Raw genomic sequence first — 15641 nt, 5'->3', positions numbered from 1 at the left:
GGTGAGATGCGCGGAAAAATTTGTAGATGTGCTCATTACAATCAAAGAACAAACATGAAGCTTCTGTTCCTTTATCGGGACTGTGTAGGACACTGTATTAAAAGCAATTTATTTTTATTTATTTTATTTACCTTTATTTAACCAGGCAAAACAGATTAAGAACATGTTTCTTATTTACAACTGTGGCCTGGAAAGGGCAAAGCCTTAAGAGGGAAATTTAAGAAAAAAAAATAAAACATATTAAGAAAGATACACATATACAATATAAACGAAATTACGAAAGAGAAAAAAAAAAACAAAATTAACTCCCCTGTTGTTTCATCTGCTATAACAAATGTGTGACACTACAAGCCAAACTGTTACAATTCACATTTGAGTCTGAGTGCATCTGATTGTGCTCTCAAAGCTGCACAAATCTGTTTCTTAAGTAACTCATAAAGAGATAAAACAGGCAATAACAATACAGTTCAAGCAAAAGAAAATTAAGAGGTGACATGATTGAAGTGTTTCAAATTATGAAGGGAATTAGTATAGTGGATCGAGACTTTAAAATGAGTTCACCAAGAACACAGGAACATAGTTGTAAACTTGTTAAGGGTAAAAATTGCACAAACATTAGGAAGTTTTGCTTTACACAAAGAACGATGGACACTTGGAATAAGCTACTAAGTAGTGTGGTAGACAGTAAGACGTTAGGGACTTTCAAAACTCGACTTGATGTTTTTTTGGAAGAAATAAGTGGATAGGACTGGCGAGTTTTGTTGGGCTGAATGGCCTGTTCTCGTCTAGAGTGTTCTAATTATCTAATTAACAAAATCCTGTGTGTGTCTATGTGTTGGCTTTTTTCAATTAATCACATTTTCCCGAATTGCACACTGAAATTCTCAAACACACAGCATTGCCAGATATGACTTCCACTGTTTTTCTTTTCGACATGTGTTGATGCGGTGCTGTATCATCATCACCACTGTTCAGCCTTTATCATAATGTAGTTTGTACTCGCATTTTTCTCGCATATTATTATGCCATCTGAAGATATTCATATATTTGCAGTCACGCAAGAGTCAATACCAACCTTACTATCAATGTGACATCCGTACTAGTAGCAGACCTACATTAGTATTAGCAGGGTGAACAAGAGCCAGAGGTAACGGCAAGCCGCCACATAAATTACGTTACATACCTTGGCCTGAATCTCACGATGTTAATTCAACTATCTACAAATGAGTCATTGTATTCAACATTCTGGGGTCATATCTGCCCACAATGCCTGATTTATTAATTTGTCTTCATAGTCCCCCTGTAGAGTCCAAACCTTCAGTAGCCCATCCCTGTTGTCACATTTGACATTTCACATTTGTCAATTGTCAGATTTGACATTTTCACTCAGATATTACATTTGACATTTATTACAATAATTTGTCTCAGCTGGACATGATACAGCACTAGATAAACTGTTCAACTCCAGGAAACCACCAAAATTAATATGCTTGCTAAAAAATATACCTGAAAATCCTGGGCTCCCAGCAGTACACCACGCAGGTGATTTGATGAGCTTGACCCATAACGGTGGCCTGTTGAGTCACTGCAGCTGGACGATGTGCCTGTGTCCACTGTGAAGCTGTGTGCTGAATGGCCAGTTCTTCCCTTTACTGACAAGACATCTTTCTGATTAAAAGGGGAGTTTCCTGCTTGAAAGTAATAGGTTAAAGACAGTAAATGTGATAGTGTCTAACCCATCAACTATCTTGTACTTACATACTGTCCTACATACGGAATAACTCGAGACGCTTACCATCCCAACATCAATTTGCTTACATCAAAGAAATGATTTCTTATTTTACCAAACTCTGGAGAATAATGTAGCATTTGGGATGCCCTGCATGTTACCCCATATATTTTTGAGTGCTTTGTTTCACTTAATCTAGTTCAGTTTTTTGTTAGCCCAGGTATTATGTTTATCAGTTGACCAAGTTCTCCATTTTCTTTTTCCACGATCAGTATTATCTAGTATGTAAGGCAGAAATGAAGCTTGGACTGGGCAGATGCCCTGACAGACAAGCTCAGTTTAGAGTTGCCTTTGGTTTTAGATAGAAGGGGTAAGAGAGAGAGCCAATCAGAAACAGGGTTTGAGGAGGGGCCAGAACAGGCAAAGCCATGGTAGACAATTTAGCCAGGACTTTGGGGGTTATTAGAGAAAAACTGATGTCACAGATAATACAAGTCTTTAAAGGATTATTGCATACAGTACAGACTGATTCTGTCTTTGCAAAAACATCCAATACTTTTCTTTCAGCTTTGAAAAATAAATAAACCACAGGATTTAAACTAATATTTACATGCAGGTCTAAATCCTCCTATTTTGCGTACTGTCCAGTTGCTTGCTCGGAAAGGCCGTCAGAGGTGTCACAGTCTCCAAGGGCATATCCCTACTACACACTGTTGTATGAGCTCTAGAGTGACCCCTATGCCACTTGGAGGACACCCAATACACCCATCTGTGGGCCACCGCTGCATCAATTCTCTTTCTTTTTTGGGGACTAGAACACCAAGGGACAAGATCACCACTACTTGGTGCACCGGTTAGTCCAGTAAGCCCCATATGGGATATCAGGACTAATTTTGAAATAGAAATAAATTTTTGAAAGTCCATTTTAATGGTGTATGCAATAAAAATGAGTTAAAAAATAAACATCTTACCTGTGTAATGAGAAACCTCTTTCAGCTTAAACTTGTCAGTATGCAAAAACTCGTTTTCATCCAGGCCTTCCGATTCGGTGAGGAACACCTGACTGTGCAAATTACAAAAAAAAAAAAAAAACATTTACACAATGTCCTTCTACCAAACTGATCAGCAAGAAAATGTGAGAAATGAAGAAGTCAGAGCTCCACACTGCATGTGCCTGCATGTATAGTTGTGCAGGCAGACACAAGTCGACCATCAGAAGCTGATCATATACAGAACACATCCTATGAAATGCTTGGATTTATTACGGACATGAACACTACATGCAAACATTAAGGTAAAAGAATTTAAGATCTCAGTCTACACTCGCCATTTCTTAGTCACTCTCATCCATTTAATCCATTGTCGGGCAACCTAGGGGTGCAGCGAAAACTTTTGTAAAATATTTAAAACTGTTAGTGTTTTTGAACGTTTGGTTGATTAAAAAGATCATGTTTTAAAAAAAATATTTTATGTTGGAAAAACAGATAACGGAACACTTACGGAAATGAAGTCTAAAAAAAGCGAGAGACTTCAAATGATCGACAAGGAAATGAGCATCTGTCTTTCGACAGATAATTGATCCTCGCATCAATCTCATATGTGCTGATAAACAATCTCAACGTTCACATTAATTAAATTTAAGATTTATCCTTTGATTCCTTTATTAATAAGATGTCTTTGAAACTTTAAAAAATGAACTGTTTTTATTGGCGATTGTCCAATAGATTGTGTTGTCACAACTTTATTTATGGGCAGTCCCTCAGGTGCGCCGCAACTCGAAAAAGGTTGCCTTTCACTGATTTAATCAATGACAGAATTCTATTGCACATGCTTTCATATTCTAAAATCTTTATCGTATTATATACAGTGCTATGAAAAAGTATTTGCCCCTTTCCCAGTTTTCCCTATTTTTGCTTATTGATAAGACCTCATCATTTCTGATCTCTATACCAATTTAGTAAGATACAAAACACAACTTCAGTAAACACAGTACACAGTTTTTAAATGATCATCTGATTTATTGAATGAAAAAAAAAATCACCCATGTGAAAAAGTAATTTGCTTCTGAGGCAATTGAACATTCCCAATAACTGAAAGTCTTTGGAATCACTGTGGAGAAACTTTTGCCCACTCTTCTCTACAAAAGTACTTGGAAAGTTTTTGACTATGTTGAGGTCCTGTTACAACATCTCAATTTGATTTAAGTCAGGACTTTGACTAGGCCAGGGATACTCAGCTCAACTCCACTGCTGGAGGCCCACAGTGGCTGAAGGTTTTTGTTCCAACCAGTTCTGTAATTAGAAGCCAGGCCTAGTAGATAATGAAACTTGCCCTTTAATTAGATGGCTTGTTAATGTTTTCATTCCATCAAGTCAAATCTTTATCACATTGTAGATTTTTCATTTTTTGAGGACATGATCCACATGTTTTGTGGTCTGGTACAGATTTGTACCTCTTGGTCCTCGTCTTCTCACTCATTTATTTCAAAACATACAGGCTTAAATGGCAGCAAGTTAGCTGGGCAGCTGGTGCTTCCTTTGTCATTTGCACCTCATTATTAAGTGATGGCTGGCTGGTTAACAAAACAGGCAACAATTAAAATCACATATAGCTGTTTAAAACTAAAATAAGCACTTTAGTCTTCTGAATTGTAACAAACAAGTTAACTACAACTAAAAAACATTTGGTAACACTTTAGCTTAGGTACTGCAATAATGCAACTATTACTCATTTACTCTTACGTAACAAGACCTTAACAAAGGCTTCTTTTGGTCTTTATAACATCCTGTATATAACACATCAGTAGACAGCTTATACATCTCTTTGCAGTGTTGCACATTGACATGATGTTAAAATTACTTATTAATATGAAGGATTCACAGGTCTTATACTAATAACAGGATAAATTTATCTCAGTTTAGCCAAACTAACACCACTCCAAAGTGAAGTTTTGTTAGAAGGTCACATTGTAGAGATGAAGGAACACTTTACTGATGCTTTGGAAGTGTAATGAAGTGTTTGTAAAGGTCTTGTTACATAAGAGAAAATAAGTGACAGATACATTTTTGTAATACCTAAACTAAAGTGTTACCAAACAGAAACATTTTTGATGTTATTAAACAGGTCGCGCGAATGACATGAGGCATTAGTGTATCATTGTTTAAGTTGTTGCAAACGCCATTTCTGTGTGCCAAGTGATTTGTGTTTGTGTTTGATAGAAAATTGATTGGGCTGTGGTGAAGTATTCTAGTAGATGGCTGCAAAAGTCTAGATGTTTCCCCATCATATTTTCGTACGAATAAATTGTTAGTAATGCAGTTTTTATAAATATATAATTATTTTACTTTATAATTTGCTATATACTTTTTTTAAAATCATTTTTAAATGCAGAAAACAAATTTTTTCTTACAAAAACCTAATGACGGATTTAGATTTTAAAGAACACGAGGCGGCATTTTCATTTTCAGAGACTTATATGAAATTTTTTTTCTTAAAATACTGTTATTTTAAATATATTTTTTTAAATTTTCTTTCCCTTCCCCATTGCATTTTGACAAACAGGAGGGTTGCGAAATCTTCAGTTGTCCCCAGGCGCTGAAAACCCTAGCTATGCCTCTGCTCCTAGTTAGGAAATAGGCAAGCTTAAGTATTTTTTCTTATTTAGTCTTTTGGTTATTTTCTATGTTACTGATTAAGTTCTTGCTTTTTTTTTTTTTTTTTTTTTTTTTTAATTATTTTTTTTTTGTTATGTTTCTTATACATATGTTGGGCCTAAAGGGGGTGGCTCTCTTCTGCATTTTAATTTTAAAATTTTTACAGTGTGTCTTTTTTTTTTTTTTCTGGTTTTTGGCCAATTGCTTTGTTAAAGAGTGAGATTGTAGACTGAATTTGTTGCTCCATAGGCATAAACCCTTTCTTACCTGTTGATTAAAAAATACTTTTGTGAATAAATAACATTTGAATAAAAAGTTATATTGCTTTTGTTACTAAGGACCAGATATTTTTTTTTGTGATATTTACTTTTAATTTTGTCCATTTTGGTGTGTACAGACCATTAAGCCTGCTTCTTGTATTTGGAGTCAAGGTAATTTTGTTACTACGCTTCATCCAGAGTCGTGCACACTAGCTTTTGAAATACGTCCATTTTTGTGTTTTTGTGAGCTTGCAGTCCTAACACTCTTATGGCCACTTTTCTGTAGCAGTTCAAAATCCTCACATGTCTATGCATAATGTGAGTTCTCGACAGTTTTGATGGGAGCGACTCTTGCTATTTGATGCTGTAACGAAAATGAATTGCTAACAGTTGCTCAAGTTAGCTCATCTCATAGGCTTTGCTGCCAGCTAGTGGATAGAAGTAAATAATATATTCTCGATGACTTTTCTCAAAGTTTTGCCTTCTTGTCCTTTATATCAACATTTGCTGATGAATGTCTTGAAAGACTTAATTAGATCTTCAAAAATCTGTTTACCTCTAAAATCTAAATGATCAAAGGTTTTCTTCTTCCATTTTTGTGAACAGTTCCTACTTTATTATATTAGCGGCATATTGGCTACTGGTGAATGACTGACTGATGTTCCTTCACTCTTCTCCCATTCTTCTGAAGGCCTCTAGTCTTCTGCTTGTTTCATGTGCAGTTTTGATGACGCTGTCCCCATGTCAATTGGAAGTGCTTCAAGGAAGTGCTAAATACTTTGATATAGTTTTATGCTGTTTCCTAATCCGTGCATCTTTATTACATTATCTTTTGCTTTCTGACTTATTTTGAACGTTTTTTAATCCATATTTTCATATCTTTTGTTAAGATTAATTTTGTGGCTGATGGTCCCAAAACTTACTGGAGCTTTGATCAAGGAAATGCAATTGTAGTTTCAACAGAGCAGTGTTATATCCTTGTTAAGGAAATTTATCTCAAATGTAAAAACTGGAAACTACCTACCAGAGCAATGCCTCTGAACACTTCTGCAAGGAGCTTGTTTCAGTCTTTGCTTTGAACTGTTGTCTGACATTTAATTTTGACTTTGCAATACAAATGCAGATATGAAAGTCACAATTCTAATTCAGTTACATTTGAAAATGGGTTTAACTGGTTTGAATGCTTCTGCAAGGCACTGTGATTCCTGGCATTGGTCTATTATATAAAACAAATGTTTTCTCATTTTCTAGGAAAATTCCACAAGATTAACAAACACTTAGGTGTTTGTAGGTAGCTAATCATAATACAGCATGAGGTGTATGAGAGTACCCTATTGAGGCCTTAAAGTTGTTGCCTTTTTGAAAAAAAATGCAACGGACAAATAGGCCACTAAGACAGAAACAGTTCTACATCAATCCATCCATTTTCAAACTCAAATAATCTAATGGTAATGTAAGTGAAGGAACAGAGTTACAGCTAACCAGTAGACATAACCAGAGAGTCAAAAGAATATAGTAGTGACAGTAATAAAAGGTTAAGGATGAAGGTAGGTGAAAACCAAAGAACCTGACACTAGGCCTACTTGAAAATATACTAACTACAGTGGAACCTCGGGTCACAAACGTCTCTGAACACATACAAATTGGGTTACGACCAAAAAAGTTCACAAACTTTTGCATCTGTTCACGACCACACACTCGGGTGACAAACAAGCCAGTTTCCCTTTCAGTTCGTACGCGCCGATGATTTCCGCATGTGTTCAGTCTCTCCCTGTACTGGACTCTCCCTCAAAACTGTAACCTCCTCTCAACCCAGCTTCTCCCTGCGGTATAGCGGGTCCACAACTCCCGTCAAAAAGGCCAGATTTAATAAATAATCACTGCACTCGCAGCTTAGCGAGGGGGCGTGGTGGTGTGTGGCCGAAGCGGTTCCTGAGGAGTTCGTGATGTGGGTGTTTCTGACCTAAGTGCACAGGTGAGAAGCGGTCCGCATCCGAAATTGTTCCCAGGAGCTGCTGATTGCCACAACTACCACGTCCTCTTCATAAATAGAAGCGCGAGTCGGCTAAAGGGAAAAAGAAGAGAACAGGAAAGAATGGGAGGTTGCAGGAGAAGGCAGGAAACAGGAGGAGAAAGCCAGTGCAGGGGAGAGAGAGAGCGAGAGAGCGCAGGCTCACGTGCAGCAGAGCAGGGAGCCTGGGTATTTATCTCCATGTTATTCATGTTTTTACATTTAGTTTACTATTACACTGTGCATTCTATGGTATAATTAACTATTTTTGTACTTAAAAATCTTTAAAGAAAATATATTTACATACAGTTCGTACGGTCTGGAACGGATTAATTGTATTTATATACAATCCTATTGGGGAAATTATCTCGGGTCACGACCAAATCAGGTTACGACCAGAGCTTTGGAACGAATTACGGTCGTGACCTGAGGTTCCACTGTAAGAAAGACTGTGATTATTTTTCTGAAAAGGAATATAAGCCAGGGGATCCCGGCATGACAGTCAATCTCATATTTATATTCAGAAGTAACGTGATGGCAAAGATTGCAGTGGTGGTGCCCAACAAGTACATCATGGAAAATAAAGAATGAGGTATTAGCATAAAAATACATAATGCAAATGGCTGTGATGATCTGGTGTCCTGTCTGGGGATTATTCCTGCAGGCTACAGCTCCATTAATACAAATGGAATTTACCAAAACCATCAGCCTCTGCATTAAATGCAAGGCCACAATCAGCATGGCATAAAAAAAAATAATGAAATTTATTATAAGGTGCACCTTAACTGGATTCATCCCAGAATGGGCCAGGCACACTTCACACATGTACCCACACCCTCATTAAGATATGCCAGTTATTATTATCTGCATATGTTTGAGATGTGGAAGGAAACCCCTGCAGACATGGATAGAAGGTTTAGCAGCACTAACCACTACACCTTACGATCCAAGGAATGTTGTTTTTTTCTTTTTGTCAGTATCTTAAGAAATATTAAAAAAAAAAAAAAAACGCTGCTTGTACTTAACTGGTGTAACCAGAGAGAGACACAGACAGAACATGAGATTTAAATCTACTCATGTGGAGCTATGAGGGAGTGTCGCTAACCACAGTGCCTCTTATTGCACAGATTTTCTATTAATATTTGTGAAATATGATTTGCAGTATATACTAAAGCATGATTTTGTAACATAAATGTGTGCTCTTTAGTAAGCACTGAAATTCTATAAATGCGAACAGAACTTAAATTACAACCATTCATAGAGGAATCTATAATTTGTGGATACTGCACCACATCAAATTATAACTGTAGTACTGGCAGTTGAATGCTTCTGTGGCCACATTTTTTCATATGTCTGCATACACATAATCCATTTCAGATAATTAAATCTTTTACAATATTTAAATATACATATTTCTAAGTTACTGTCATACTTCAATTATGTATAGGGTTCATTTCAACATTTTCTAAATCGATCTATACTTTGGCTTTATTGAAATGTACACAATTACAAACTCATTAGTACCGGGAGAGCTGAAGGTCATCCAAGCGATGTTGAAACAGCTGATTTATCTGCTCCACATTTTCTTCCTCATTCATTTGAACACTGGCTTCTAATTCAGCTACCTCCTTTCTATAAATTGCTACCTATAATTGAAACAAAATGTTGCAGTCAGAAGTTTACCAATGCTTACTGATTCACAAGGATTTCACAAGCTTTTTTTAGCTAATACCAAATGATAAAACCCTCAGATGTTTGTTTTCCTGTTACTCTAGCTCTGCATTTTATGATTTTTTTTTTCAATGAATAACTTGACTTTCATACCATCTGTGCATTTTTCATTTTGCATGTTTGATTTCTATTATGATTACATTAGTAGGATCCATCTGTATGCTACAATCAAAATTCATTTCTTGAAACGCTGTGCACTTTTAAATTCTGATAGTTGCAAATGACAGTTTGCAAGCAGAAGGGAAAGATACTGTAAGCATTTTTTCTGAGGGTTTACAAACATTTACAGTTGATATATGGTATGTATTCTTATGTTGAAAAGCTGGATTAAAACATAAATGTAATATGAATTTGAAACAGCAAAGTATTTGATGAAATCCTACAATAAGCAGTTTGAATTAACTGAGGCTTTCCTAAAAGTACTTTTTAAAAATTATTTAAAAATTATACATTTAGTAACGGCTTAGAGGTTTACATTTGATAAGTTGTATTTTGTTTTTTGGCCTTTTTTATCCTTTTAGTAATTTTCCCCAGCTCTCTTTGTTTTCTATTTTTTGTAACACTGCCCAGTTTTCTTCCTAACTATCTTTCTATTATGAAATATCTGATTTAATCCACATGGTGGCCTTAGTTCCTTGCTGAGGCATTAACTTCTTACTTCCCTTTCTAATTTCTCGATTCTAGTTAGACTTTTGGTCTTTTACCCATTGTATTTTGGATCTTTCTTGATTTTCTTTAAAAACCTTTAATTGTTTTTAGTTTAGATTTTTGGTTAGCTGATTTGGTTTAGTCATATTTCAAATTGTATTTATGTTTTGATGCAAATTTATTATTTACCAGTACTTTTGTTATTTTGTATTTTGTTTATTTTAAAGTTCTTTGCAATTCTTTTACATTTTTTTGAGTTACTTGATTTGTTTTGGGACTGATATTTAATGTAATGAGGGGATTAAATTTAAAGTTTTGTTCAACTGGGTCAGGGGTTTTGGTAGTTCCCCTTCTCTTTCTAAGGTTAGCAGTTTAGGTCTTTGTATGGCCTGTGTTGGTCCAAATCGCAACACTACTAGGTATTTCTTGCCAAACATTAGCTGTCAGAAACTCCTTATGTTCTGATTAATGCCCCTCAACTATCAGGTAAACTCACATCTTGCGTGTGTCAATGCCCTTTTCATGGCTCAAAGTACAAAGCCCACACCAGAATCTTACTGATTAATCTAGGCCCTCATGTTGAATTCAGCACTCATTCTTTGACTTCTTTTCTAGCTTTCTGGTCCTACTATTTTTTGCCCTTAACTCCTCTTATCTTGTGCCTGCCTCATGCATATTATCTCACCTCCAATGATAACTGTAACTGTCACTTGAAGCATATTTAAGAAACGAAACCTCTTGTTTCTGTTCTTCCTGTGCATTTTCCTTCTATCCTTGTCTCTCCAATTTTCTTGAATCCTCACTTGCTTTACTCCAAACTGATTTTGCCCTTAAGACCAGCTTCTTTCACACTGGCTCCTTGATTTTTGTTTATAACTGATACAGGATTTGTTTTTGTGGTCTTGTTGTCTCGCCCTCCTTGCACCGTCCTTCACCTGTTAAGACCTCATCTGTTCTTCTCCATCTTATTTAAGACTCAAGACACAAATACTTGGCTGCAAAAGCCTCCCTCTGTTCTCCTGTGAACTACTCGCTGTCCAATAAACAGCTTGTGACATCAGACAAATGATTATGTGTGAACTGGCAGCTGATAGTGTAACATAAAAATGAAATTAAAAGAAGCCTAGATCAAAATCAGCAACATTTTCTCTCAATGATTTTGTGTTGCTAAACAAGTCTTTATAAAGACTTTCCTTAAAAGTTGAATTTTAAAGTTCATATGCACATTTTCCTCTTTTTATAATGCAAATGTGATGACACCAGAAGTTGTAATACACCCACATCATGCACAAAGCAACACAAGGTACCCTTAACACAAATATGGTGGAAACCAACAAAAACTCACAAGATGGGAATGTAATGTCATCTCTAATATTGCAATAAAAAATAGAATTAAGAAAAAAAAAAATGAATAACTCACAGAAAAGCCTGCATAATAACAATGTGTTCCTGATTATATGAAGCCAGGATGTAACACTTAATGTTTCAGCTATACTTGTTTTAACCTAATACTGTTTCTCTGCTCTAGTCCAGAACACTATACAACATGACTTATGTATTGCTATTAACTTATTATACAGTTGTTTGAGCATACCCATAAGTTAACGTTATTTGCTATACTCCTCATTTTGTACATTTTCTCTCTCAACTTTAATAGCCTTGCACCAGAAAGAAACAAGAACATGAATCCCCTTCTTGAACCAGTCTGACTTCTTCCGTGGAAAGGATGCATCATTCTGTTGAATATTTCTTTGGTGTCTAGTTCAAAGTTAGCAACTCTAAACATGTCTCTCTATCCACAGTTTAGTGATCAATGGTAAGGCTACGTGTATTGTGCTTAGACAGAAACTTTTAAAAAGGTAAAGTCCAAAAGATGAAGAGACAAGCCACAAAGGGTTCTTTCAAAGCCGCTGCAAATTCTTTTCAGTTTGGTCTTTGCCCCCATAAAAAAGATCATATTCATTTTTCATGTTTTGTTTGGACTTTTGTACCCATGTATGGTTTTCTAGCAAAAAGAAAAAAATTATGGCATTGGTTTTTGAGATTAATAAGAATTTAAAATCACGAGAAATATTCTGTGCTGTTCCGATTTCACTTTCTTTTAAGAACACTGCCATATTGTGATTCCTATCACTAGGTAACGGCTCCTGGTTGCTGAGGGATGTAACCTCAGTGATCAAGGCACTAATCTCATTGACATGACAGGTTGAAAGGCTGGCATTGACATTCTTTCCTCATTCGAGACTGTAGATAATCAAAAAGTTCTGATAGTGATTTTCTTCTAAAAGTTTTTCCTGATTAATGATCTTTTTGTTCTGAAATATTTGACTACAATTCATGCTATACATATCTTTGATCTACTTGGTTTCGACTTTATCTTTTACTTGTATTACATATCTTCTTTTGGCTGTACTCCTCCTAAACTGGCAGTAATCCACCTCAGGCCATTACTAAATGGCACTGTGAGTGGAAAGCAAAATTACAGAGTAAAAATGGCAATGTTTACATAATCATAAGAATGATGTAACAAATGACACTAAGTGCAAACCAATGTTTCCGAACCACAAACTCATAACGCGTAACACAGTATGTGCATACTTTTTAATATTCTAAGACAAACATAGTATTTCAAATTGACCACAGAATTAGATACAAATCCATCCATCCATTTTCCTAGCCCTCTTCTCTAGGGTAGGGTTGTGGGGCAGCTGGAGCCTATCCACACAATCATCGGACACAAGGCAGGAATCCCCCCAGACAGGGTGCCAGTCCATCACAGTGAGTTGTAAATATTGACAGAAGTCTACAAAGTGTTTAAAAATTGTTTGGACACATTTTTATCTCCAGTAATACACCCAACACAATGCTTTCATTTCATCATTATTAGAAATTGCTCCAAAATATTCCAACAATAAGAGAGAGAAAAGTGAATTTGTATTATAATTTCAAGTCAAACAAAACATTACACAATCCTAATGTAATTGTGCAGTCTCACTATTCTATAAATAAAATCTTACCTCGTTTTTTAGCCATTCATTTTCCCGGATTTCTTGTTGACTTTGCTTGTCAAGCCTGCTAATAGCCTTCTGTGGTGAGAAGGAAGAAGCAAGATGTTTATAGAATTTCTTTAAACTGACTCACTAAAGACAGACAGATAAAAATGCAGTGACTTAAGTTTCATTTATACGGCACACATGCCATGCATTTCATCCTTTAGGGCGTTGTTAAAATAATAAGACTTTGTTTATTCCATTACAGCACAGTAATATTATGAGCTATTTTAAAGTATGGAGGCGATGGCCATAAAGCTGAACAGCCTTCTTGCCATACTTGTAAACAAATGTCACTTAGACTTGCATTTAAAAGTCTATGAAAGTACCTTTGTAGCAAGCTGCTTCTTTTCACTGATGCATTTTTCCGTTTGCTTGTTTATTCCATCAACTTTCACTTCCAGACTGCGCTGCATGTAGTCTATAATTGGAACCGCAATCATTAAACAGTAAGAAAGATAAGTTGTGAAAGTCAAAGACATAACATCATTTTTTATCATCCTTGTTTTACATTTGGACCACTACTCCACTGGCAGTGATTTCAATAAAAAAACAAGAGCTTCACTTAAAAGCAAGTGTTTTGATGAATGATAAATGTGAAAATACAATCTTAACTTTAAAAATACAAAGCTTAACTTTTAACAATACAAGGCCCTTTTCGCACATTTCAACTGGGTTGGCGTTTAATTTCACACCATTTTCTATTAAAATGGCTTGAATTTTTTTACTGACACAATAAAAACAAAGCATGCATGTTTTATATGTAGGACAGGCTGCTCCACTGGTCAGGGTTCAGATCTTTGTTTCATGTATTTTTTGTTCACTTTTGGGTCACTTTACGTTAATGTTTCTTTCATTTCTTATGTGCTTTGTTCTCTATGCCTGTGCTATGTTCCATGTGATTTGTGGGTGGTCCCTTGAGGGGCGGGGTCACCTGCCAATCACTGTGAGGAACTGCCCAATGCCTTATAAATCTGGAGGATCTCCCACACTTCCTGGTGGTTAATTTCAAATGCGTTTGGCAGTGTTTGGTAAGTTCTGTGATTCTTCTGTGTTTATTGTAATTATTAAATTTCTGACCCATTGCTTTGAATTTTGAGCTTTCTTCAGATATATTCTTTTGGGATTTTGCTTAGTTTGATTTGCCTTATTGCTTCACGCAATTCCATTGCCTTTTGTGCTCTGTGGAGCTTGCTTTTGTTTTACAGCATTTTTGCTAAAAAATAAATCTTTTATCTTATAAAGATTCTGCATGGCCCTTTTTGCATCCAGACAGTGTTCCAAAGTGGGCATTTTTAAAACTGCCAGGACTTGCTTACTTTGGGACTCTGGGCGCTCGTAAGAACATGGTCCAAACATGTGCAAGTGAGGAGAATGCATGCAGGATGAACATTTACTAATTGTCAACACATTTTTATGTTCTTCGCTCTGTGTGCTGCCAGTACTAATTTAAACAAAACAACATGAAGAATCTAAAAAAAAGTGATTTTCTATAAATGTTATACACACAGCTGATTAGGTCCATGTGTCGTATGGTCATCTGTGTTTTTCACATAATTTACCTCAATCCACTTATATGTTTTTACACCTTGTCAAGCACCGCATGTACGGTAAGTTTGTTCCTTAATGCTGAGGGTCTTCCCTAGTTGAATATATTCACCTAAAATAAAGTGAAATAACAATTTCTGCGTAGAGTTGAGTGTTTTAGGGGGCAGCATGGTGGTACAGTGGTAGCTCTGCTGCCTTGCAGTAAGAAGACCATGATTCACATTTCAGGTCTTCCCTGCATGGAGTTGGCTTGTTCTCCCTATGTCTGTGTTCATTTCCTCCGGGTGTCCTGGTTTCCTCCCACAGTCCAAAGACATGCAGGTTTGGTGAATTGGCAATGCTAAATTGGCCATAGTGTGTGGCTGATGTGTGTGTGTGTGTGTGTGTGTGTTTGCTGTGCAGTGGCCTGGCGCCCTGTCCAAGTTTGTTCCTGCCTTACACCCTATGTTAGCTGGGATAGGTTCCAGCACCCCCCAGTGACCCTGTTCAGGACAAAGAGGTTTACAAAATGGCTGACTTGAGTGTTTTATATGTGAAGAGTAGAGGTACATTCTGACAAGAAGCAGTAATAACTGCATGCTAACCTACTGTAATATTTCATGGAGCACTAAACTTTATAAAATAGTCATAAGTCAAGATGCAATTCTAACAGTAACACATGAGTTTCCTATTTATACTATTTAAAGGTTTTTCAAAATGTGTAAATGACTACATTAACAGTTTCATATGTCTTCAATCATTTCAAAATTATTTACTTGCAAGCACATTAATTTGGTTCATATTAATCTCAAAACTGTAGGCAACACTGATTACAGATAGGAGCAATAATGTGACATTTTAAGCAATAATAGCAAAAAAAAAAATAAGTCACAAGCAAATTGTACTCATGGTTACTTTAAAAATATGAAATGATTGAAATTTACGAGTCATTCATAGAAAAAAATATATAAAAAGGGTGTTGACTGCTATGTAGAAGAGAAGTAGAATGTCTCTGAATAACTGAGCAAATCC

The 15641-nt window shown here is 36.0% G+C and overlaps 1 protein-coding gene across 3 annotated transcripts in view; it reads right to left on the bottom strand.

The window, feature by feature from the left end:
• The window catches only part of ccdc83 (coiled-coil domain containing 83), a 42150-nt gene that overhangs the window by 1645 nt on the left and 24864 nt on the right, over window positions 1-15641 (bottom strand). For 2 of the 3 annotated variants that reach the window (XM_039744399.1, XM_039744398.1), the window contains exons 6-10: window positions 13412-13503; window positions 13050-13118; window positions 9178-9299; window positions 2701-2792; window positions 1507-1691 (exon numbers count right to left, since the gene is read on the bottom strand). In XM_039744399.1, coding sequence (XP_039600333.1) covers window positions 1507-1691; window positions 2701-2792; window positions 9178-9299; window positions 13050-13118; window positions 13412-13503 — 560 coding nt within the window. The remainder of the gene's footprint in view (window positions 1-1506; window positions 1692-2700; window positions 2793-9177; window positions 9300-13049; window positions 13119-13411; window positions 13504-15641) is intronic. The other variant, XM_039744400.1, reaches the window with a different exon arrangement.

Source organism: Polypterus senegalus, chromosome 2, assembly GCF_016835505.1.
Source record: "Polypterus senegalus isolate Bchr_013 chromosome 2, ASM1683550v1, whole genome shotgun sequence".
In the NCBI taxonomy this organism is placed as follows: Eukaryota; Metazoa; Chordata; class Cladistia; order Polypteriformes; family Polypteridae; genus Polypterus; species Polypterus senegalus.
The sequence above is the reverse complement of the archived record's forward strand: the minus strand, read 5'-3'. Positions and strand labels throughout refer to the sequence as shown.